At 35.3% G+C, this 27520-nt stretch overlaps 1 protein-coding gene across 2 annotated transcripts; it reads left to right on the top strand.

Moving 5' to 3' along the window:
• On the top strand, positions 1–27520 carry LOC149777204 (uncharacterized). Of its 2 annotated transcripts, XM_089941913.1 has the most exons (11): positions 1–324; positions 1145–1257; positions 7658–11245; positions 12925–13116; positions 15731–15949; positions 17542–17697; positions 18779–18977; positions 20714–20894; positions 22785–22875; positions 23715–23794; positions 24133–27520. In XM_089941913.1, the coding sequence occupies exons 2-11, from the start codon at positions 1161–1163 to the stop codon at positions 24196–24198; spliced, it is 4869 nt and encodes a 1622-aa protein (XP_089798039.1). In that variant the 5' UTR covers positions 1–324; positions 1145–1160; the 3' UTR covers positions 24199–27520. The 2 variants fall into 2 exon arrangements, with proteins under 2 accessions (XP_089798039.1, XP_089798040.1); XM_089941914.1 differs by lacking the exon at positions 17542–17697 and having other exon boundaries at positions 5–324.

Consider the following 27520-nt stretch of genomic DNA (forward strand, 5'->3'; position numbering starts at 1 on the left):
CGTTCCAGGGGATTGTTCTTATAAATTCAGTTTAATGGACGCTCCTGACCTCAAGCGATCTGTTTTATTCATGCCCTGTCTTGTCCTGTAAATATGAATATTTATAGAAATCTACAGAGGGCTTTGAGTTCTTTGTGGTTGTCAAGCGTATAATCATTTCTTCTTTTCAAACTACATGACCTAAATAGGAGGTAACATGACTAAATTTCATCCAGTTCAGTGAAGCTTCATCAGGAATTCTTTGACTTCGTGACAGTGTGTTTTGTAAAGGATATATCTACCTGAGCTTTAGCATGGCTATCTTTTTCTTCTGGAGTTAGTAAGGTACGTTTTTCATTAGCTCGTTTTATTTGCTGTTGGCTACATTAAAAGATGTATTTATAATTGTTTTCTTTATGTAACTCTTATTTGTACACGATGCTAGTATAATCATCTGGTTGGATATCAATATTTTATATGTTTGTTTAAGATGAACTTTGAATAAAAATGAAGTATTTTTATTTTGGAAGCCTGTATTTTTGTCCCGAGGTTTCAATGTGATATTCCAAATATTAATTTCAAGTCTATATATAAATAATTATCATTGGTTACCTTTACAAAACTTCAATGAGTGTATAACGCTGCCTTTAGAACCAGCTTTATACTTTTTTAATTCGCAACTAAGTTAATATCTGAAATATCTTAAGAAAGTCATTTTTTTCTTTTTATTACTTTCTTGTATATCCCTTATAGAGGTTTCAAAGAGAATAGTCTGAGACAAGTTTGCGGTGTAAAAAATTTAAACGTTGTATAGTTAATGATTGTTAATGATCGTTAGAATTTCATTACAACCTATTGCATATATAATATTATTTGTATATATCTTATGCATCGAACCGAAACCGCTGTTAATGGAGAAAAATGACATTTTCACACTTAAACATGCAAAAATTATTTTATGAAGTTTCTGTTTACAGCATATCGTCCTTTCAACATGTAAGAATGATTTTATGAGGTTTCGTTCTACGACATATCGTCCTTTCAACATGTAAGAATGATTTTATGAGGTTTCGTTTTACGGCATATCGTTTTTTTTCCCCAGGCAGACCTCTTGGTCCGTCGTATACAAAGTCGTTAACATTGCCATTAATAATTTACTGCACAGATAAGAGGTCCTATTTATGCAAGCCATGATTCAAAGGAAGATGACAGTTCTGTCTTTCAAGGTGTTAATTGCGGTACTCATTATTCCATGTGAAACACAGTCATCAGCTACCAGTAAGTGTAAATCCGTGTTTTATTTTCTAGTCTTTATTCAGATCATTTTCCATTTGAAATTTCTCCCCTTCTGTTCTTGATTCACGGTATAAAGCGGAATAGTGTCGGAGATAAACGGACATAATGACATGTACGTCTACATTGTTAGTAAAATGACAGGAATATGTTTAATGTCAATTTTTTATTACATTGACATGTATGTACAGGATGTTAATACATTGATATGTATATGTATAACGTTAAGACATTGACATATATGTGTATAATCTTGTTTCTAATATGCATTCTCTCAACAGTAGCAGTCTTAATTTGCAACTAGTGTCAGACATATTTCACGGCAAATTGACTTTCAATTTACTGATGATATCAAAAGCAATTTATTTATTTGTGTTTTAAAGACAATAATTTATTTTCTCCAACTTTCTGAACATGTGTGAACAAGAACATCGAAACTTTACATACGTAGTGCTATATACATCCTATAAAGCATTGACATTTGGTTGAGACTCATTAACAGACCGTAATTATGTCTTTGCCACTCCCTGCCAGACATGACGACCAGGTTGGAAAATTAATTGTTTGTTCGTACTTCTCAAAAACTTGTCTATATTTTGTGTACAAAGCATGAAGTTAGGTGGATACATAATTTTACAGCTAAGTGTTACGAGAACGTCTTTTGGTGGAGGGGGTAATTTAGAAAATGGATAGTAATATGAAAAGTCACGTAACTTAAATAAATTAAGGCGAAAAAAAACAATGTGTACGCATAGTGTGTGGTGTTTACTGGATGTCAAAGAGGCACATTCATTTTGCACAGATGTCAACAAAAACGTAATGAGAAATTTCACGCCTATATGTCGATTCCACCTGTTTGGATAAAACAACCCACAACTCCTAAACCCGTTGTAGACAATCAACAATCATTGTTTTGATTAAATTGATAATATGGTTTCTGGGCAACCCGAGTGGAGATAAGCTAAAGAAAGTGGAACATTATATTTTTTCTAAATATGAACCCCCTCACAAACTTTAGCTTTCAGAGGAACGACAGTGGTATAATTGGTCCAGGGGTCTGTCCAGGGTGATTTTAATATTGTTTTATAGATATGTATTACACTCGAATGACGCTCAGTGAATGTTGTACATTGAATGGGCGCATCTCCATTGGGTACAACAAACACGACTGAAGGCTACCTATGTAAACTAAATTAAATCTTTCGAGTCCTGCATATTATGCAACTGAGTTTTGAGTCTGAGATGGAGATTTCATTTAAAGCCAATCAAAAGTGGCATTGCACGAAGTTAAGACAAGAAACATTTGATGTACTTAGCATAACTGATATAAATATGTAACCTTGTAGTACTTAGCGTAGCTGATATACATGTCTAACCTTGTAGTACTTAGCGTAGCTGATATAAATGTCTTACCACAGGAGTCTGACGTTTTATCAATAAAGTACGGCGAAATCTCTGACAATATGAAATCCCCTTATCGGTAATATAAATAAACACAAGGAGTGCAAGCGTGACCACAACCCTTCGCTCGATTCGACTTTTTCTCACGCGTTTTTTATCGCTTCAGAATCGCAAGAAGACTGAAAAACTACACATATACATTCAAAAGACAGTAACGTACCAATGCATATCTCTTAAATGACCATGGCCTGAATCCAATCCGGCGAATTAACCTTTATTTTCACCACTACGATCAAAATCCCTTTCTAGCAAAATCGGCTAGACAGAAGTTGCACATTCTACCAGTTTCTACCCTGCAGTAAATATGCGTTAGGGTCTAATAACACTGGTCAACAGTGAAATCATTACTGACTTGAAAAGGCCCTAATCTGTAGTATTTTGGTGTGCCGAACACGAATATAACCGTGAAAAATTTGTATTGGCTCTCGTTTTGAAGATATTCATATACCTCATTTTCTATGTTTCACTGTGTAAATTTCTCCAGTAGGACTGCAGCAACATCCGGAATAATGATGTAACATTGCATAATACCATCATGCTCACATCATCCACAGTTGATTGCATCATTTTCTGATGCAATGCAATACTAATGCCATGCGGCTGCTGAAGTAAGTTGACGTCAGCAGTGTACTATACATGTGTAGGCCTATTATACTAATGCCAGGCGGCTGCTGAAGCTGACGTAAGCAGTGTACTATATAAAGCCCAATCAGATAGGTTCAGCATTTAAAATATTTTAGACGTTGTGCGAGACAGTTCAAGCTACTGTTACATAAAACTTATTATTTTATCCATTTACGTACAATAAAGAACAGTAATGCCTCGAAAGTGTGTTAATACCGCGGACAATTTTTGCTATATTTGTGGGGAAGTGACATTTGCCAACCAGAAGAAAAGTATCAATTCTCAAGTGAAGAAGGCATATCATCTTTACTTCGGATGCAAGGTTGGTGACCAAGACAAGCCTTGGGCTCCGCATATATGCTGTGCTACATGTACAACACAGCTTTCACAGTGGTTGAATTGCAAAAGGTCATCAATGCCGTTTGCAGTCCCAATGGTGTGGAGAGAGCCAAGCAACCACCTAAATGACTGTTACTTCTACTTGGTTCCTCCTCTTTCCGGCGGAATAACGAAGCGAAAGAAGTCGAGAATAGTCTACCCAAACATTCCGTCTGCATTGAGACCAGTTCCACATCGTGAGGGACTTCCTATTCCATAACCTCCAGCAGAATATTCTCTTGATTCATCTGACGAAGACAAAGGTGAGTCGACCTGTTCTTCTCCTGGTCCATCAGCATGCAGTGATCCAGATTTTCACTGTGGTGCATCATCAACCCCACACAGAATAACACAGGAAGAACTAAATGACCTGATTCGTGATTTGGACTTATCAAAGAACAAGGCAGAATTGCTAGGATCAAGACTCCAACAATGGAATCTTCTAGAAGAAGATGTCACAATTACTGCATATCGAAAGCGCCACCAGCAATTGGAGCCTTTCTTCAGAAAGGAAAGTAATCTGATATTCTGTTCCGATATTGAGGGCCTCATGAATGCTTTAAAAATCACTCATGACCCACAAGAATGGAGACTATTTGTGGACTCTTCGAAACTGAGTCTCAAGGCTGTGCTTTTGCACAATGGAAACATTCTTCCATCTATTCCAGTAGCGTATGCTGTCCACATGAAAGAGACATACGATAACTTAAGGCAGCTACTGAATTCCATTGAGTATAACAAGTACAGCTGGCACCTCTGTGGTGATTTGAAGGTAGTTGCCCTTTTAATGGGACTGCAGCAAGGATATACAAAATACATGTGTTTCTTATGCGAGTGGGATAGCCGAGCAAGGGAAATGCACTACATGAGGAAGGAATGGACTCACAGGCAGAATGTAGCCATTGGAGAGAAGAATATCCAACACCCAGCTCTGGTTGAGGCTCAGAAAATCTTGCTACCACCCCTTCACATCAAACTAGGTTTGATGAAGAACTTCGTGAAAGCCATTGACCGGACTTTGCCAGCATTCCGATACCTGCATGAAAAATTCCCTCGACTCAGCGAAGCAAAGATTAAAGAGGGAGTTTTTGTGGGTCCTCAGATTCGAGAGCTTTTCAAAGATGACCGGTTCAACAACTTGCTGGAAGGTGACGCGAAACAAGCATGGAATGCTTTTCGCCTAGTTTCTACAAACTTCCTCGGAAATGTTAGGGCAGAAAACTATAAGGAACTAGTAGAAGACATGTTGATGAAGTATAAGAAACTTGGCTGCAATATGTCTCTAAAGATTCACTTCCTTCATTCCCATTTGGATTTCTTTCCTAGCAACCGTGGTATTGTTAGTGATGAACACGGCGAACGTTTTCATCAAGATATCGCAACAATGGAACAAAGATACCAGGGAAAATGGTCCACTACAATGCTGGCTGACTACTGCTGGACACTCCTCAGAGATGCTCCCGAACAGCTGTACAAGAGACAGGCGAAGAAATCTAAGATGTAGTCAATGACTTGATTTTTTATAGGTAGGCTATTACAGTTGACCTTTTACTATTGGAATGCATTTCGTTATGTAAACATTAATTTCTTGCAGATTACAAAAAAACTAGAGCCAATTTTGCAATTTGACTGTCATATTCGTGTTCAGCACATAAAAATTGATAAGAATTGACTAATTTTATTTCAGTAACATGACTTTTGTAAAAATTTGTTGTCCAGTGTAATTGTACCGAACACGGCGCAGGATCTGTGTTATCTTTGAATATTAGGGAAATTTATGAAGGTTGATGACGTCATCAACCGTTATTTCTACTATCAAAACTTTGACTACATATTTCTGTTCTGGAAATTTAAATAAAATTATAAAAGGATACAATCTGAAATACAAAGCAAGATAAACATTTATCTTGTGAAATTACTTTCATCATATTATTCAGCATATTTACTGCAGGGTAGAAACTGGTAGAATGTGCAACTTCTGTCTAGCTGATAAGGGGATTTCATATTGTCAGAGATTTCGCCGTACTTTATTGATAAAACGTCAGACTCCTGTGGTCTAACCTTGTAGTACTTAGCGTAACTGATATAAATGTCTAACCTTGTAGTACTCAGAGTAACTGATATAAATGTCTAACCTTGTAGCAATTTTGTTGCATTCTTGAACAACACTCAGTGCAGCCTGACTTATCAGATGCTGCCAGGGCCGACAAGGGGGGGGGGGGACACGTTTTAATTTTATAAACTTTTTGATTTTATTTACTTCTTCCTTTTAGTTTTAGTATCTTTTCCTTACATTTCTTGTCGTCTTCAATAAACGTCGCCTATTCATAAAAATAGTGTTTTATATTCTTTTCAAATGATTTGCTATGTCTAGATTTGAGGGGCAGTCTCCGAACTACTGTAACTATACAATTCTTTCATTAAATCGTCGACTATTGTAACTAGGCTCTATACATTCATTAAGTTGAGTACAATATCTAAGGTTTATATTAGCAGAAATCATTCATATATTTCGACAAAACGATTGAATATGCAAAGAAATACAGTGCCTACTTTGCAAAAAATAAATGTACACTGTACAAAAGAAAACAGGGATCCTAAGGATATGTATTGAATAGATTAGTGCAAGAAGGGTCACAAAGAAAGAAATAAGTACTTATATGCTCTCTAATAAAACAAACTGCAAACTGAAGATACGCATACATGCCATCGAATACTATCCTGGCAGATCTGAATCAGTTTTGTTAGGATTAATTAAAACAAACAACAAAGACCTGATCTGTTGGAGCATTGTGCGATCGGGATCTATGTTGCTTGCAGTTGTACTCGATTTATTAACAATGATACTATACGTTTTATAATGTAGACTATAGTGAAGTATATTTCTCTGACAGATCTCTGGTACCTGAAGATTTGATGCATTAGGGAGGTGTCAGAAGTGACTGGAAACTTACAAAATGTCAGATATTGTCTATACTAGCTTTTATACTGGGCCCAAATGCAAACGAAAGAGCATATGACTGCCGTCGCAGAATGTTGCGATAGAGCAGGGTCTATGGTGTTGGTTCTAATGAGTATTCCTAACAATCAGCACAGACCCAATTCTGCCTACGCATTATGCGACTGCAGATCTGGGTTGATACAGTTACGACTAGATTGATAAGCGAGTACATACAGTACAGACTTTCCAGTTAGATATGTGATCCTCGGCCTCTGTGTCCTTCAAAGACATATTTAAGTTTTTATTAACCGTTTTAAAGCGGAACCAAATGACATCATAATATTTTCAAACTAAGAATGTAAATTATGAAAGAAATGTCTCTACATAATCTAATGGTGAAACATATGCAGTTTTCCTATGCAGTTAAGGTGTACTATGATGAAACCTATGCAGTTGACGTTTAGTATAATGAAACCTATGCAGTTAACGTTTAGTATGATGAAACATATTGAGTTAAGGTGTAGTATGATGAAACCTATGCAGTTAACGTTTAACATGAAGAAACCTATGCAGTTAACGTTTAGTATGATGAAACCTATGCAGTTTACGCGTGCTATGATGAAACCTATGCAGTTTAGGTGTCAAACAACCTATTCAGTATGAAGTCTGGGAGAGAGCACTACGTAGTGTATATTGAACAGACACGAACAACAGACATTTAAATGGTTATAATTCAATCACGAGACATTACTAACGTTAGTAAAAAAAGTTTTACAGGCGAAATTATTTATTATATATATTAGCTTTTTGAATTGATTTTGCAAAATTGAATGTTGTTTTATTAAAAAAAGATATTGAACAAAATGGTTCTTCAAAATTCAATTGCATTAACTCAAGATGTATATTTGAAATTATCAGAGTGTAAAGTATAACACTCGGAATTATACAAACACATTATCCAGAGGTACAATCTTTTTACAGGTCAGCAAATAACATCGAATAGGACACCGGCGTATGATAATATGACTAGTAGCACGTACACGAAAGATGTAAATTCCAGTAACACGTTTCCAATAGAAAATGTCACAGACTCTATCATTAATTCTTCATTTATCGAAAACTCTATCACTAACTCTTCAGTTATCGAGGATTCTGTTAGTACTTCATCAGTCGTCAATGATTCTATAACTAATTCTTCATTTATCGAGGACTCGATCAATAATTCGTCAACTATCAAGGACTCTGCCACTAATATTTCACCTATCACGGACTCTACCACTAATTCTTCAGTTGTAGAGGACTTCGTTACTAATTCTTCAGTCATCGATGACTCTACCAACAATTCTTCAGCCACTGAGAACTTTTTCACTAAATCTTCTGTCATCAAGGACTCTACCACTAATACTTCAGTGATCGAGAACTATATTACTAATTCTTCAGTCATCGAGGACTCTATCACTAATTCTTCAGTCACTGAGGACTCAATCACTAAGTCTTCAGTCACTGAGGACTCTATCACTAATTCTTCAGTCATCGAGGACTCTATCACTAAGTCTTCAGTCATCAAAGACTCTACCTCTAATACTTCAGTGATCGAGGACTCTACCACTAATTCTTCAGCTATCGAGAAGTTTAATACGAAGACTCCTGGTTATGTAACAACAGTTTCCTCTACAACAAAAACTCCAAACTTCAACGAATCTAGTACAATCAGCATTATTGACTCGTTCTTGCTAACATCTGTCTCACCAGAAAACATTGACATACTTTCGAATGATTCTGCAACCAAGAATTTTAATACGATAACGTCAACAAATGTTTCCAATATTATAGAAATTAATAAAACAACAGAGGACAAGGGAATGCCTGAAAACATTAGCGTTTTCAATAAAACCACTGACGACGATTCTTTGAATACTTCAAAATATCATAGGACAATCATAGGATTGACCACATTTCCTGCTAGTTCAAACGATTCAGTCTTGGAAACGGTGACAGTAGCTAACGTTTCTAACGTGAACGAGACATTGTACAATACAAAGGTGTTCGATGACATCGGTCTCACTAATGAAACAATTCCAGTGGTCGACGGCTTTACTTCTGTCCCAAATGAAACACTGAACAATGTATATGGCATGGATCAGACAGTAGTCAATACAACTGAATCAACCATTGCGCCAATCAGCCATGCAACAGATGTTACAACACAAGGTTACAGTCTCATAGATAACAAGACCAGTGAGGCAATTAAATTTTATTACGTTTCCACAGCAATAAGGTTTGAGACAAGTTCAACACCATATCTCCGGCATACTACCTATACAGAGGAAGACGTTTCTTCGGCAACTGTAGCAAGAAAGACAACTTCTAATGTATCAACGCGTTCATTCGACTCATCGGCAGCTCCACCTGTTAAACAGCCCTCACCTCCTGCAATCGTATCCCGAATATTTGAACAGAAAACACCAGAAAATCCTCCACCTATTATTGTGCCTCACATATCGTTTGCACCGGAACCTCGATTGACGGCACGAAAATTACCACCAGCAAAACCAACCACACTTTCCCCACCCCCTCCACCGCCAATAATTATTCCACCACAGGCAAAAGCAACTATTCACAGAACACCAACACATCCTTTGCACAGGTCACAAACACCCAAACCTGATCCATTTGATCCTCAATCCCGATTTCCATCTCTAAGAGAATTGGAAAGAATAGATATGCAAATAGATACCCTAAAATCCTCTACTGTTGAGAAATTAAAACACGTGACGACCATAACAGCTCCTTCCTCGACACAGACTAGCAGCATAGCTAGGCCAGGAGAAACAGGCAAACGACAGACATATGTGTCAGATTTTAGTGATCAAGACTTTATGGGCATACAGTTTTTCAAACCAAAGAATTTAATAAAGGATACGCATATGCATCATCCAACACCGAGAAAGTCATTTTTAGATCTTCAACCCCTCGATAAGAGGCTCGACATGGGGAGTTTGGTTAATTTAACTTCGTTTCTACAAGTGTTCTTCAAACCAAAACCAGACATCTTCAGATCAAATCCCATCAATGAGCAACCTTTAGGAAATATTCGTACAGCGGCTGATGTAACCAATACATTTAAAATAGGCGACTCGGATATAGCGTCATTGGGATTAAATTTAGATCAATCCAACAAAAGCTTTGGAGACAAACGTAAATTGAAACTAAATACAGACACCATTTCTGGGACGTCTCCTGTAGAGTTTGGTTCGAAATTTCCAGCAGAAGAAAAGCATGCCGTAAGAAACAATGCTCAGTCACATTTTATGCCCTGGGATATATCATCCCTAAATTTCAGTCTCAACATTACACCAATGTCAATATCGAAAGAAGTACCTAAACTATCACTGAAAGAGAAGCAAACCATCTTCAGTAACATAAATGGTTCTAAAGGCAAAATTACGAATACACCAATAAATTCTCAGGCACCAGTACCTTCAGTAGGGACCCAGTTGCAGAGAGGCATCGATTCGGATAGCGCACCAGCAATAGGGAGACGGGATTTTAGTCCTGTAGGTTTTAAAGTAAATATCCCAGTTACAGAAAGTGAGCAGAAAGGAATAACAATAAAGAAAAACGCGTCAATGAGTAGTGAAATGCAACATACAGAAAATGTATCCGCATCACTCAAATGGAATATTCCAAATTTAGGAGTAGATTGGAATGTACCTGCCGTAAGACGCTCAAAGTTGGACAAAAATTCCCCAGATAAGCCAATCCTAGTAGGCATTGCCCTTTCTGGACCAATTCCACTGCCGCCACCACAAATCAACGTCATACATGATCAAGGAAGCCATTTAAATATGTCACCTCCTGGTTCTGATGTTTTTAGGGCCACAAATGGACAGGTGGACAGTGAAATATTACCTGTTGGAGTGTGGAATTTTATGAACATTCGAGGGCTGCAAAATACTGGACAAGGTCTGAAATCGCAAAGTGGAAGAGATACTGACACTACAAAATCTACTGGAATACAGAAGTCAAAACTTGCATCAATGCCCGAATTTAAACCATTGCAACTCTCTTCATCTTTCTCTGATAACACTAAATCCCATTCTTTGGAAAATGTTCCCGTACTTTATGAAAATCAAGATAGCGTTCAGGGAGCAAGTGTTCCCATGCCTGATCAAGCACTGACCACAAGGAACTCACGTAATATAATTAGAAACATTAAGCCAATAGATTGGAACATCAATTTCATGCCAGCTGGGATAGTCAGCAAATCCAATGTGGCAGAATCATCAATGGTTGTAAATCCATTAAAGAATGTAGGGGCCAATATATTCACACGGCCAAAGGATAGACCTATTGACGAAATAGTCAATCCAATGGATAAAGATGTGTTTTCCTTGCAAAATACTATCCAAGATCTGAAGCCAAAAACTTCTTCTCCTTTGGAGCCGCCTCCTATATTCCCATACTTAACAAGAGTTCCTACAACACTAAAGCCGAAAACAAAAGGTCATCCTCTAGTCACCTCTTCGCCGTCTAGACATGGAGACGAGTCTCATAATGGTAAAGGAGGTGAGTATCTTTTGCACAATATCTGCAATCATTTTCGTGACGATTGGTTTAGTTCTTTTCCAAAGGTTACTATCTGGGGTAATGGTTGTTTCCTCCACGATTTAATTGGTTTCTACGAAGAGAAATGAAGACAAAAATTCTTCATCTCGTCTCACAAAATGGAAATGTTTTTAGTCCGATAGTATGAATACAGACAAAGAAAAAGAAATGATTTGTTAATCAGGAATTTAGTTAATGTCATTTAAATTTGAATAAGGAATCTAACATTCAACTATAGAAATAATCAGGGGAGCGTGTTGCAGTGCTTAGATCATAAGGCAGCATACTTAAATTGTTTAAATGCGCTGTGAAGAAGGACGAGTTTTTCCTATATCAGTTGCAAATGAGGTTGAACAGTGTGAAAATCTTTAACCTAAGCAGTATAATAATGGTTTCAATCCAAACTGACTTAGCACGTTATTCTCAAAAGCAACCTTACCTTTCTCGCTAACTATTAATTACATCCTTTGATAAAAACCAGTCTAACCTTTTTCACAAGTCATCAATTACATCCTCCAATACAAAGCAACATCATCATTTTCACAATTCATCAATAATATCCTCCAATAAAAAGCAGCATCACATTTTTCACAACTCATCAATTACATCCTCCAATACAAAGCAACATCACATTTTTCACAACTCATCAATTACATCATCCAATAAAAAGCGACATCACATTTTTCACAATTCATCAATTACATCATCCAATAAAAAGCAACATCATCTTTTTCACAACTCATCAATCACATCCTCCAATAAAAAGCAACATCACATTTTTCACAATGCATCGATTACATTCTCCAGTTAATACAACATTAATTACAGCAAAATAGTATGAGGTGTTGCAAAATAGCCCAAAAAATAATACCTAGTACAAAGATTTTTCATTTAATTTCTAAAACCATTTTTCTGGCATATGTTCGATAATTTTTATATTACTTTACACATTTCATTGCATCTTAATTGCCATTTACTGAAAAGAAAAAATTAATTTCTTGTCCAGTTTTGTATATAACCTTTTAATTTAATTTTTAGATATATATATAAAAAGTTAGCAGTTTTTTTTTATTATGATGACGAAGATTATGCTGATTTAATCTTTAACAAAAATAAGGTTGTTTCTTACGTTTGTGTTCTATAAATTATACTTTATCAATTGATGTGGTGATGCCATGAAGTAAATAGCAACTGATTGCACACATTTGCAAATATTCTTTGTGAATTATATGTCTGCCATTGACGAGGCCTGTACTAATTATCTAGTGAAATTGTTTTCCTTGTGATTAAAATTCTTCATTTTTCATATCAGTAGAAAGCTTAATAGAAGTATTAAATTATCTCCGAAATGTTAAATCTTCTAATAAAACGATCGTTATTGCAATAGTTTGTGCTTTATAGAAAAGAAACTTTCCCGACAATCGCTGACGCATCGGAGTCCTCAAATAAATATTACTGACTTTCTCCATGGAATGATACTGATACGTTAAACAATACTTACTGTATATAGGATAAAGAGTCGCTCAATTTACTGTACATCTGCATACTTGGAAATATCAGACTTACAAACTTGCAATTTGTGCTTGAGCAATTTTACGTAACCTTATTGTTTTCCTTTTTTTCTTCTTTTTGGTTTAAAGGAATATGCGACTCGTGTGTATTCGTCAACGAAGTATGTTTTGTCCCTCATGATGTTCACTGTAACCAATATTACGAATGCGTAAGTCAGGGAGGAGCGGTCCAGATATATAAAAGGGAGTGTGCTGTTGGACTTTTCTTCAACCGCACAAACTTTCTATGTGGTCATCCAGACATGACCGATTGTTCTACAGGTATTTTATAGTAAAGTCTTTCTAGGCACTGTAAAAATGTTCTTGTTGCCATGTGCATTTTCATTGTAATCAAATAAATCCAAAAACAAAAGAAACTTTGCTGAAATTTTAATTTATATACATGTAAACGTAGAATTAACAACTGATACTACCAAATTTTTGCTGCATTATATTCAGTGAAGATGGAAAATATATTTTACCAATCCTTAGTCGTAAAGGTCTTATTAATCTGAATAAGAATAGATTTAATTTAGATTTAAATTTACTTTTATCAAATACGAATGTACTATTTTTGGACACTTTTCAAGAATGACAGGTTGATAAAAGGCGGACATTTTTGGCCAAAACGCAAGTGACAAATAGGTCATAGCTGTGGAACAGAAGACTTGAACCTATTTTCTAATTCACTCTATGATGATATTCTTTTCCTACTGGTGGAGGGGATATAATTAAAATCCCCCATTAAGAACAGAGAGAACAAATGGTTCAATAAACATAAGCTATATAAACTTCCTCAGTTGGAGTATTTGAAAACGTCTGATGCTTATTTAACTGGAGTTACATGTATGTCTAAATGTCTGCATTTATTTACTGTCGTATGACTGTTTATATGTGTTTATGTCTGTATGGATTTATTTTTTTGACGTATGTTTGTATGAAAGCATGTGAGTTTGTATTCATGTATGTATTTTTTTGACACATATCTGTAGGTATTATTTTAATAGGAGATTTGGATTTTCATTACTGGTTTATGTCACAGCCTTCTCCACTCTATGACTGTGTTCTAATAATACGCACACATGCCCACTAGTAAACACTACCCACAGGTGCTCCTGTAAAAGTAAAGTCAGATGGCTTAGAAGACTTCAGCCTTGATCAGAAGAAAAACCCTCTATTTTCATACAACTACGTACACGGTCCACAAGGACCACATGGTACACGAATCGGTTCACGACTAGGACAAGCAAATCGATAGGGTACAACATAATCGCTAAAATGATGGATTATCCCGTTAGTTCCTCTTCGATTTCTTGTTTAGAGTAACCTAAAAATGCTTCGTTCGGTGTGTCTATAATAGTTAATGTTGTCATGATTCCAGCAACACCATGGCCAAATGTGGCAGCTGCGGCAATTGCGAAATAGCATCTACGACTAAACACTCGCGTTTGTATTTTACGAGTAGCACGGTTATCTTGACTATTTCATCTAGCTTTTCTCGCGTCTGTAACATTGTGGATCTATCATAGTTCTTCTGTCAATAATGTCATCTTCTTAGATCACAGCATTCTCTTCATGGACCACAGGGGGCGCAGTGACTTGGCATCTCCAAAAAACCGGACCCACCATCAACGCGGTGGTTTTCACTTCTTTCTTCACTTGTTCTGCGGTTTAACGCATGGGTTTAATTAGCAGCGCAAACGTTTGTTCAAAAAGCCCTCTTTCGGTGCACTCCGTCCTGACAGTGATGCATGTTTGACACTGTTGTGGCCGGAGATAGCTTTACGGATCAGTTCCATGTGTTCAGTGCCATGGATCCGTGACGTACAAATAGCCAGTCGTAGAGATAATAGGAAATTACAAATGAGAACTCCAAGTTTGTTTTTTGGTTTTCAGGTTTGGTACTAGCATAGTACAGCCTGTATACTTGCATCCAGTATCAACTTCATACAAGAATCCAATATTAATGTTACTGTCGTGCTCTCCAGTCTGACCCATCGCTCAATCATACAAGTTGTTGGATGAAAGATACATGATGTAACTTTTTGAAATTGCGGAGTCATATCCGTCCAAGTTTGGTTTGTTGGTCCCAGTAGAACGGTGATTTGCCTTACAGACACTGTCTCAAATATCAATAAACAGGTGCTGATTTAAGCCGCTGAGAAATTCCAGTTCTACTTTAATCTTTGACAGTAGCGGATCCTAAGTTATTCCCAGTGACGAAAAGTAGTGAGCAAAATCGAGCTTGTACACACGCATGGCTGCATCACGAAACTTGTCAGTGGCATCCGCGAGCAGCAGCACATCAGAACGCAAAACACATCGTGTTAGTCACCAAGGTATTGACTACCATACGCGGACAATACTTCGTTTTCATGTTCACAGTCGCTGGCGGAAATGCCGTCGCGAGACAACGATGGATGAAGGGTCTCGATGAGGTCGAAAATGAGTTTCAGCAAACTTGTTCCAATCGTTACCGTACTTCTAGCTATCAGCTTTTAGGGTTAGTGGTATCATATTGACTGATTATAAAACGATTATTACCATTCGCCGCAATATTACAATTGATTACTGATCCACGCTGAAATCTTCTACCCAGCCCCCCATAACTTTCCTCTTGCAGAGATACTTGTGGATAACGGTCATGCGTGGGCACGTGCACTTCATATGAAGACAAAGACAAAGCCAATGGTGCGTGGGGTAGCTAGAAACTTGCGACCTAATTAGTAATGAAAATCCAAAACTGTTCTCTTCATACACTGTATGTATGTATGTATGTATGTATGTATGTACGTACGTATGTATGTATGTATGTATGTATGTATGTATGTATGTATGTATGTATGTATGTATGTATGTATGTATGTATGTATGTAGTCTTAACAATGTTTTTCAGATCGGTGCCGCCAGGCAGATGTGAGAGAATATGCTTTGGAAGGACACTGTACCTATCACTGGTCCTGTCGCTCTTCGGCAGAGGGAAGCTACCCGGAAATTCGTTGCTGCCCCAACAATGGTGCCTTCAAGGAGGGAGAAGGGTGCATTGAAGATTCTAATTGTAAAGAGTCTTGTTCTGTCGATTCCGTGACTAATGCGAGCAATACGAAGTTACAAGGTAATTTGGAAGTAGTGCATGCTGGTAAGGAATATTATCGCACAAAAGGAATGCGTATCGAGGACAAATTATCCTCAGTTGTGATCTAAATCAACGAAATAATTAGTTTAATTAAGTTACATTTTGTGCGATGTCCAAGTAAAAGTATCCAAGAATGGTTGAAGAAAACAGTCAGAAGTTTTCATTTAACACCGATAAATTTGGATGTTGTTGCTAAGTCTGTTGTTGAAATCCATTTAAAAACGGCTAGATCTTGCAGCGAATTTAGCTTCCGTGGGCGTTAGATTAAATTAATTATAAATTAATCTCCCCTCTCATCCTTAGTTGCGTGACACTTTCTAATACATGTTATATGTATGGTGTATTAAGAATGATCGCTTGTAAGTGCAATTTGATCATTAGCAGTAAACGTTTCATACATAATTATTTTATGTGACTTTTATTCGCATTGCTCTGAATATCATCTTTTGAGCCTTAAAGCTCAGTAATAAATTTTTGCATGATATTTCTATTATCCGTTCGCCAAATTCCATTGTTCTGTGGTCTAAGTCTCTCTTAGGTCATCGTTCATACGGTGTTTGTTCTCTTTATTTCGCAGAATACATAATTCGATTTATAAGCACTCGGTAACAGGTACTCCGCTTAAGGTTAAATTTCACACTAAGTTGTCTTATTTCAATAACCCTGCGGATGGTCAATTCTACATGAACTAGTTTTTTTCTCAAATGGACCTGTTCATTTTTTTCTTAAGAAAGCCGCTTATAACACAAGTCATGCGTATGTTATTTTCATACTTGTAAAATGCGTACCAGTGTCTTTAGTTAGTATGTACAACCATTATCAAAAAGCATGTTTCTATGCTTTTGCGAATGGGAATATATAATGTACATGCATATATATTGCAAAACAACATTATAGCCTACTAACATGTTTGCCGAAAATGTAAGAACACGATGAGAACAAATTAAATAAAGCTGCAGGTGAACACATAATTAGTCTAATTACATAATGCATTTATCATTTCAATTATAAGACTGAACCGTCAAACGACAAAATCACATAAATAAGCCTTTATGTAACAATCATTTATCTCACTTGTTTTTAAGAGATGACTCTATAAAAGGTGTTTTCCTTAAAAAATTCATATCATCATATTAGATGAAACCATTTTGTTTCTTAATACTAGTATTGGGCTGAACCGGACAAAGAGTACACAATATACATTTACGTTCGAAATATATGCACCTTCATTAAATGTGCTTATCTGGATATGCATTCAGTATTTATTGTAACGTGTTCAGATTGAAATATCACTCGGGTGTCTTTCTTTGCCTATCTGCATTTGCTTTGTATTTTGTTGCAAGCGATAACAAAACGTTTGTATATCTCTGACAGCGCTTGAATTTTATTCCTGCATAATCTCTTCAAAACTTTTCAACATTTCATGCGGCCAAGCAATCCGGTTTATTTAAGTTTCATGAAGTCCATGTCAAAAATGTATGAAGTTTGAGAACTTCATTATGTGGGTCACAAAGTACATGGGGCGCCTCTCACAAACATAAAGTAATTAATCTCCTGTTTTAACTCCCCAGGCTGCAATCTGGTGAAGACCGACTCCCCTAGTACATACTTAGATACGCAAGCCAACCTGGTTCGTCCCTGTGCACTAGGGACGATTTTCGTAGAGTCCAAATGCACATGTGTGCAAAATGCGACAAGTGAGAGAGACACGAATAAGACAGGTGAAGGTAATCACTATGTATATCACATTTAATTATCTTTACATTAGCGCTTCAACCTGCACAAAAATTCCATTTTGTTAATGTTAACTGGAATGACATGACTACATGAAATACATTTCCCTTAGTTTATGGTTTTCTTTGTAATGTTTTACTTGCGATTTCGTTACTCTTCTTTTGTATCTGTCAAAAACAAAATACTTTGTCTTGGCCTTGCGTAGATTCTTCTATAATAAATAACCGCTGCCTGCCTAGCCATATACAACTTAAGTGAATTGCTTGTGTGCATGGATGCATATCTATGTATATTTAACTTATGCATGTTCTTAACAAATCGCTTCTGCAATGAAAGTACTTATTACTTTTGCTGGTTCATAGGTGTTTAATAGTTTGTACCCATAAGGCATTGTCAACACTTAACAATAAGATTCCATCCTTGTACATTTCACACAAAAATGCTCCAGATAACAAATATGGTAATTTCGAAACATTCAACGTATTTTGGGACTCATCGATGAGGTACACGTTTCCAAAGACTCGCTAATAACTAGCCAGGAATGGTAAAAAATATTCGCTGTTGTAAGGGCTGTAAGCAAATTGTATTTTGTTTTGTAATTTTGAAACCATTGGTATGCTTTAGTAAGCTATGTGTTGCAACGAACGAAAAATGTTCCAGACCCTTGCTAAATGTTGTTAACATGAATGACAATATCGGTATTCGGACACTGTGGGTTTAAAATTGTATCTCTCTAAATATTCATGCGCTTAATACAAACATTGAGATAAACCGTCATAAACAAATAGGTATTACCGACAAAAGTTATCATGGACTTCATATAGAGAATCATACATGCATAAACGGTTTCAACAAAGCTTTTAAAGTGCACAAAGTCTCTCAGCAAAATTAGCCTCACATCATCTTTTTATTTTTTAAAGCATGCGCACTACATTTTTACACGGAATTATGAAAGCAATCAGATCATTGATATTAAAGAGTTGCGTTCTTATCTGGACAACAGTAGTCTCTGATTAATATGCTTCGCAGAAACGCCTAGTCACTTGTTAACAAAGTAATCACAACCGTTTGCAGGACCGTGTTCTGCCAATCTCAAGATGACTTTTCCGGATCCGAACAGTGATAGTATAGCAGACAATTCCAAGAACAAACAAAGTGTTGGAGTCCAGAATGTTGCGATTTCTAAGAATGGGACAGCTTTATTCTATGGTACCGGTAAACTTACCCTTTGGAGATTTGCACACCTGATGTTCGGATCTATCCTAGCAATACAGTAAGTTCTTATGGTGCATTGAGTTCCCATATGATTTGATGGTGGAATGATTTCCCATATGATTTGATGGTGGAATGATTTCCCATATGATTTGATAGTGGAATGATTTCCCATATGATTTGATGGTGGAATGATTTCTCATATGATTTGATGGTGGAATGATTTCCCATTTGATTTGATGGTGGAATGATTTCCCATATGATTTGATGGTGGAATCATTTCCCATATGTTTTGATGGTGGAATGATTTCCCATATGATTTCATGGTGGAATCATTTCCCATATGATTTGATGGTGAAATGATTTCTATTATGTTTTGATGGTGGAATGATTTTCCAAATGTTTTGATAGTTGAATGATTTCCCGTATGATTTCATGGTGGAATGATTTTCCATATGATTTGATGGTGAAATCATTTCCCATATGTTTTGATGGTGAAATGATTTCCCTTATGTTTTGATGGTGGAATCATTTCGCTAATGATTTGATGGTGCAATGATTTCCCATATGATTTAATGGTATAATGATTTCACGTAATTCCCCATGTCATGTGGGACATATGCATGATATAACCTACATATATGAACCATTTGCTATATCAGACAATATCTTCTAAATGATTATTATAACAGATTATTTTATTGCAACTGATTATCAGCTTTTATTCTTTTTTTTTGGAGGATAAAAATAATTGGATATTAATTAAAGTGCTATAATATCGTAGATTACAATGAATGGGGTTAGTTAAAATGTATCGATATAATTAAAGTGCTATAATATCGTAGATTACAATGAAGGGTGTTAGTTAAAATGTATCGATATAATTAAAGTGCTATAACATCGTAGATTACAATGAAGGGTGTTAGTTAAAATGTATCGATATAATTAAAGTGCTCTAATATCGTAGATTACAATGAAGGGGGTTAGTTAAAATGTATCGATATAATTAAAGTGCTATAATATCGTAGATTACAATGAAGGGGGTTAGTTAAAATGTATCGATATAATTAAAGTGCTCTAATATCGTAGATTACAATGAAGGGGGTTAGTTAAAATGTATCTATATAAATAAAGTATCCAAGTATCAGAAGACTAATGTGAAGAAAATAATTCGTTCTTGTCAAGGGTTATTATTAAATTTCTTTGTCATGGAAATTCCTTTTTTAATTTACTCCCTGCTGGTTCAGGGATGTGAAATATGCCCAATGCGCCACCTAGCATGTCGTAAGGGCCTACTAATGGCGGCAGGAGATGCGGTGGTTCAGTAATTAGCTCGCCGGACTTGTGACTGAATGGATGCAGGTTCGAAACCAACTGTCGGATCATCCTGAGTGGTTACATTGGTGTGTCCCTGGGCAAAGCATTCCACTCCAATTGAATCGGCAATCTGCTTGTGACATGTGTCGCAAAATATCAAACCAAACCAAAACTATATTAAAATAGAAAATCTGGCAAAATGCAATACCTTTATTCTCGTCAATACTGAATGATTACAGAGAACATATATTATCAACAAAAGGTCCAGATGTCATACATAATAAAATAATATTAATAAATTCATTAAAATCGAATGATATATGGATGGGGCCTTAAATTAAATGCTTCATACATATATTTTCTTTAATGATACATGATATTCTTACGTCATCAAAATAACTACATTTTATTTTGCTATTTCATAAAAAATAATGTACATAATTTTGTTATTTTATAAAAATGATTTAATTATTTTCACAGGCTTGACTTTTTAAACAAACAAAATGAGCCCAGATACCAGATACTCCTGACGAACTGCAATCCAAATAACAAAGACGGGAATCCTTCAATCGAAATTCGTGTTGATACCCTGTACCATGAGGTCATATTTGAAGTGGACACGTACCAGGCACGCCAACAAAGGATGAAACTGCATTATATGGTACGCTGTGAATCAGTTTACAGCTATCAAAAAGTGAAACTATTTAAAGTATGAAATATGTCAAGATTTAGCAGAGAAGAGCATAACATCAGTTCACACTGGTCTCTTGCCAGCCTTGTTGCAATATTGTGCAGTTTCCCACTGTCTCTTTCCAGCTTTATTCTCATATTATGTAGTTCACCATGGTCTCTTTCCAGCTCTGATATGTCAATGTGTAATTCCCCATGGTCTCGTGCCAGCTTTGTTGTCATAGTGTGTAGTTCACCACTGTTTCTTTCCAGCTTTATTCTCATATTGTGTAGTTCACCATGGTTTCTTTCCAGCTTTGATCTGTCGTTTTATAGTTCCCCATGATCTCTTGCCAGCCTTGTCATATTGTGTAGTTCCCCGTGGTCTATTTCCAGTTTTAATCTTATTTTGTTTAGTTCACTATGATCTCCTGCCAGCTTTGATCTGTCGTTGTATAATTCACCATGGTCTCTTGCCAGTATTGTTGTCATATTGTGTAGTTCCCCATGGTCTCTTTCCAGATGTGTTCTTATATTGTGTAATAGGTATATCATGGTCTCTTTCCAGCTTTGTTCTCACGTTGTGTATAAGGTTTGCCATGGTATTTTGTCAGCTATGGTTTTGTGTTGTGTAGAATGTTCACCATTGTCTCGTGCCAGCATTTTTGTCATGTTGTATATAATGTTTACCGTGTTCTTCTGTTTGTTTTGTTCTCATTTCGCATATAATATTTACCATGTTTTCTTGTCAGCAATGTTCTCATGTTGTATAATGCTCGCCGCTAAAATTTGTTTAAGGTCAAAAAATGTTCAAAATATAGGAACAGTACTCCTGTAATGAACAGTATTCATATAATTGTGTAGTCGTCAAACCTTAGTATCCATAAAGTAATCTATGTTGGTTTACATGATAAAGTTTTTATCAAGTTGCCATATATATGAACATGTTTGGTCCAACTGCAACCGTAACAGACCGTATTCATCTAGCGCATTGTGCATCAGTACATTCTGGGGTCTACATTCGGTTCTCAAACAGTTATCAATATACATTAGATTGAGCTTGTCTATACCAACTCCTTACACTACAATACTAACAACAGCATGCCGCCCACCCTAGTGACTTGAGATCGAAATTTTTGCAGCCCGGGATAAAATCGCCAGTTAGAAATTCAAACAATGTAATGTAGAAGTTCAGAAAACGTAACTGTACAGAGTCATTCCTGCGCTCTGATTAAATGCTTAAAATATATAACTGTACTGTCCTTCCTGCACTCTGAATGGAAGTTCAATTAATGTAACTGTACAGTCATTCCTGCATTCCAGCACTCTTCAACCAAACAAAGCACATAGCTGACTTTACTAGTCATTCTACATTCATAAATTACTGCATTATTACTTTGACAATATATTCCACCAGCTGTAGTTGAAGGTGGTGGTCATATAATGTCAAATCACCAGATCTCATTAAAAGTGGGTATGATTTGGGTCCAGTTTTGAATGATAGAAATGCGTAGAAAACATGAAAAAACAGCGAATGCTAAAATCGCAGGTGCCGGAGGAGAATCGGAATTATAAGGATTGAGTGATCATGCTTGGCATTTATCGAAGTGTAAATTGTTACCTAATTACACGCAAACTTAGTTCAATGTTATTAGGACTATAGTTACTTTGTGAATCACTAGGTAAAAGTGAACAAGTCAATAAATACCAATTTATGCACATTAATCAATATTCAATCATGGTTATTGAATCCTTATATATATATATATATATATATATATATATATATATATATATATATATATATATATATATATATATATATATATATATAAATTTGTAATATATTCAGATAAGCTCTAAAGTTTTACTTTCACACCAGGCTGGTACATGGAATACTGTGACTTTCATATACGATGGTGAGCGTGCTGTCGGTGCTGTAAATCGAAGGGCACGGAGTTTACTTTTGGAAGGTATTTCTAGCATGTGTGTGTTTTGGGTGACTTCGTCTGTTGCTAGTCTTTGGCATGCATTTATCCCACGCTCCATGTGCCAAGTTCACGTTCTATGCATTTCAGATACTTGAAGAAATTAGTTTCAGTCATACAGGATTCAAAAAAAATTAATGAAAGAAAAAAAATAATGAATCGTAGCTTGGTTTCCATATAAGATGCTGCAAATAAATGATTTAAATCTATGTAAAATACTTACTGTATGCTTTTAAGGAACTCCTGTATTTACAAACAAATCACGTTACTCTAATGTCATATTCTATCCAATATTCTTTTTACATATTATATCGTTAAGTACTGTTAAAATGCACCCTAAACTCTTTTGTAGATGTTATAATGCGGAGTGGGAGTTTTGTTTAAATACATGTAATCTGAGTGTTCTAAAATACACGTCTTCCGAGTATTATTAAATACAAATATCTTCTTAGTATTATCAAATACACATGTCGTCTGAGTATTATTAAATACACTTATTTTCCGAGTGTAATAAAACAAACATCTTCTGAGTGTTCTAAAATACACGTCTTCTAAGCATTATTAAATAAAAGTCTTTTGAGTATTTTCAACTACACATGTCTTCTGAATATTATTAAATTCACCTGTTTTCTGAGTATTATCAAATATACATGTATTGTGAGTATTATCAAATATACATGTCTTCTGAGTATTATCAAATATACATGTCTTCTGAGTATTTTAAAAGACTTGTCTTCTGAATGCTATGAAAATACATTTACACAAAGTCCAGATTAGCAATGTGTCTGTTAACTGAAAGTTTTATTTTACATTTTCTATTTTAGGAGGAATAGAAACAAGGCCATCGCCATTGACAATCGGGGGCTGCCACGAAGCAGACAGTTTTAGAGGAGAGATGGATGAGGTAAACATCCTTTTCTTGCCATATTCCAATAGTTTTGTATCCACATTTATCAGAACTGTATTGAATTTAACATCTATGACCAATTTTATCTGAATAAACGTATATCTTTATTTTCATTTTAAGTTTATAAATGCCATATAGTTATTGCAAGACAGACGACAAATAAGATGGCAGTATATTACGAAGATGCAATGCAAAAACAACAATTAGGGAACACATTTGCAATTTTATTCATCCATCTGAGCTTTAACGATAATCCATTAACATCTTGGCTAAGATCAATTGTCCACCTGCATCTTGTCTTCAGGACTGAAACGTAATATATCTTTTATCTGCAGATTTACGTATACGAGGACTGTCTCCCACACAACATGATTTCCATATTCCAGTCAGTACTAGAATGAGATGATTGATCCTCGTGTCACGAGTAAAAGTGTTGAAGACGTTTCTGGGTACTGGGGCTTGGAATATCACGTCTCCGCGTACTAATGCAACTGAAACAGGAACCAAACAGAAATCCATATTAAGAATCTGGATCACAGTTATGTATTTAATGGCTTACGTGGGATAGATTTGGAAGACACAAGTTCAGATTTTAATGTGCTGGTGTTCTCACATAGTATGAAATGCAGTGTGCTGGTATTCTCACATTGTATGAGATGCAATGTGCAGGTATGCTGGTTATTACTCGTGAAGCTTTTTCTAGGAAAGAAACAATTGTTTGGAAACTTGAACACACACACACACACACTCACACACACACACACACACACACCCTCGCGCGGAGTAGTATGAAGAAATGTGACGTCAGCTACCTGATATATATATCCCCGAAAACGTCATAATTCCACTTTTTTGGTTGTAATTATTATCTGTCATATTACTGGCTATTTAATATTGCCTTTTTATAGGAAATTACTTCAATATGTCGCCTGTACTGTATGCTTCACGAAAAAGTTTATCGATACATTCTTAAATTTATACTACTACTACTAATACCACAAATATTGCTATTACTACTGCTATAAATACTACGAATCATTCTATTGCCACTACTACTACTACTACTACTACTACTACTACTACTACTATTACTACTACTATTATTGCTACAACTGCTACTCATGATATTACTACAAATAATAATAATAATAATAATAATAATAATAATAATAATAACAATATAATAATAATAATGATGATGATAATAAAATGATAATGATGATGATAATAAAATAATAATAATGATAATAAAACTGCCAGCCTTGCAACACTGAAATGGGAAAATGAATACGTGTTGGCGTTAAGTTTGCTTCATTGAGACGTTAGAAGATGAAACCAACGTCAAGTCTTATAAGACCAATTGAATGTGGGAAAATGACCTAAATGTAATGGCTTTTCTTCCCCTTTCGAAGAATAATCGAGACATTTCAATACTTCCGGTCATAAATATAGTACAATTTGTACAGCAAATAGAAACATAATTCTTTTTTTTTGTAAGATGATGATATGACATCAAATTTTACTTGCGTATTCAATAACTTTGTTATTATTTTAATTCTCCAAAGCTTGTAAAATCTCCTTTTTATAACGCAATATTGTTTTGAATAGTTTGAATTCATATATAGGCAACATGCTATTGTTTATTCTGTTATTTGTGTGGATGGAAAGAAAGTGTTAATATGAAGAGCGAATCTTACGAACGAACACTCCTTTTGCTATCGATTAACACGTCTTTGCTGATTTCAACTGGATTGTATATCTCTATTTATCTCTGCATTACTATTTCATTATTTTGTTTTACAATATACCATTTCCAGAATAGATATACAAATTCTTGATAAGTACTTTCTCTAGGTTTAATCTCTAATTAATTAAATTTTGGGAAGAAAAAAAGAACAAGTAGTATTTGTATCGGTTATGTTTTATGCATGACAACGATATGTTATTGAGTCATTTACTGAGATTCTAGAGTTTAGTTTAATTCGTTCAAGACGTTTTACCTTTTATTCGGTGTAAGATATATCCTTTGAGCTAAGACTGTGTTTAGATGTGTTACGGTAAGCTACCAATATGTGTGAAACTGTTCATTTTGTAAAGCATACCTTCGATATTATTATTGTTATTAAAACGTTCACTTAAGTAATAAAACTACTTCCCCTTATTTTATTTTACATTAATTTATCAATTTTATATTAATGCACATCACAAGGGTGCATAAGAAATGCGGTAAATGTCCATGCGAACACTCACTAGTATATTGGGAATGTGGTAAACGTCTATAAGAACACTTGGGTGACACTGATTCAGAGCCAACTTGCAAAGAGATAAGTACATATCTTTCAAAGATTTTGTTAATGGCAGACATAAAAATAGTTTTCGTGAGTTGAAAAAAGAGTTACAACTGACATTAAAGAAACAAGACTATGGACTGCTTGCATTATGCTGTTGGAAATGGTTTAAAGGATTCGTCTTGTTTAATAGCAAATATAAATATTTGTGATTTGGGTTGGGGTGGGCGCTTAGTGATTCGAGTGTCGTTTTTGCTGACTAGTGTAATTGTGACAAACAGCGAACGTACAAGCTTCATAGTATGATATGCTAATTTTAAAATTTGATTTACTTCGAGTGTGATTTGTACAATGTCAAACCTGAATATCTTTACAACAGGACATGCGTGCGTAACGTAGCATGGCCTTAACATGTTCAGTAACAATATTTTACACTTTCTTCACAAAATATGTATGGATTGTATTATATTATATTATATTATATTATATTATATTATATTATATTATATTCATGTATATTATATTATATTGTATTATATTATTTTATAGAAAACTTTGTTTTATTAACTCTGTCCAAGGGAGTCATTGAATAGACTGCTTTAAACAGAGACCGTCTTATAATCAAATACATGATACATAACTTCATGACACGAATCCCATAACCATATCCGGCGTAAAACAGGAACATTGTTATAATGAAATGCCTTATTGTGCATAAGACGAAGAGGAAAAATCCATAGCATTCTCTGCTGTATACAAGTACTCACAAATATTAAGATTTGTGGTTGCACTGGCAGGATATACTGGTCATTCGAAAATTATCCACATTTTTCAATCGATTTTCCATGATACTTTGTTATTCATTCAGCTGGCTGCAAATCGGATGAACGGTGCTGTAACTGGATAACTAAGTAGAGCAGACGACGGTGCTTGATCCAATACATGTAACTTTTTTGATATAAACTGTTCAAGTTTCTGTGTAAAAAGTGAATTCGTACTGAATTCTTTTATCGGGCAATTCATATTCATTATTATCCTGCTTCCTAAATAAATCCACCCGTCTACCAGTATCTATAATAAGATAAAATTCCCGACTGGAATATGTACCAAAACTGATAGCAAAATGGCCGTTTTTAATGATAGTAATCGAACTATATTTTAGAACAAAGATTAGTTACGATATGTATGTATGTATGTATGTATGTATGTATCAATACAACAACGTATTGAATTCAATAAAAGACCATTAATTTACAATATTAAGTAAGGAATATAAGGAATAGTCTACCTTTGACCTTTCAAAAGTATTGTTTCTTCTCGTCTATAAGATTTATTCGGTTAACAAAACATGCTTGCAACATTTGTCATCCTACCTTTAATAATATACCAATTTTAATATTGAAACTAAATGAAATAAAAGACATGTACTTTTTCA

Source organism: Sinohyriopsis cumingii, chromosome 18 (genome assembly GCF_028554795.1).
Source record: "Sinohyriopsis cumingii isolate HCF-2022 chromosome 18, ASM2855479v2, whole genome shotgun sequence".
Lineage (NCBI taxonomy): Eukaryota > Metazoa > Mollusca > Bivalvia > Unionida > Unionidae > Sinohyriopsis > Sinohyriopsis cumingii.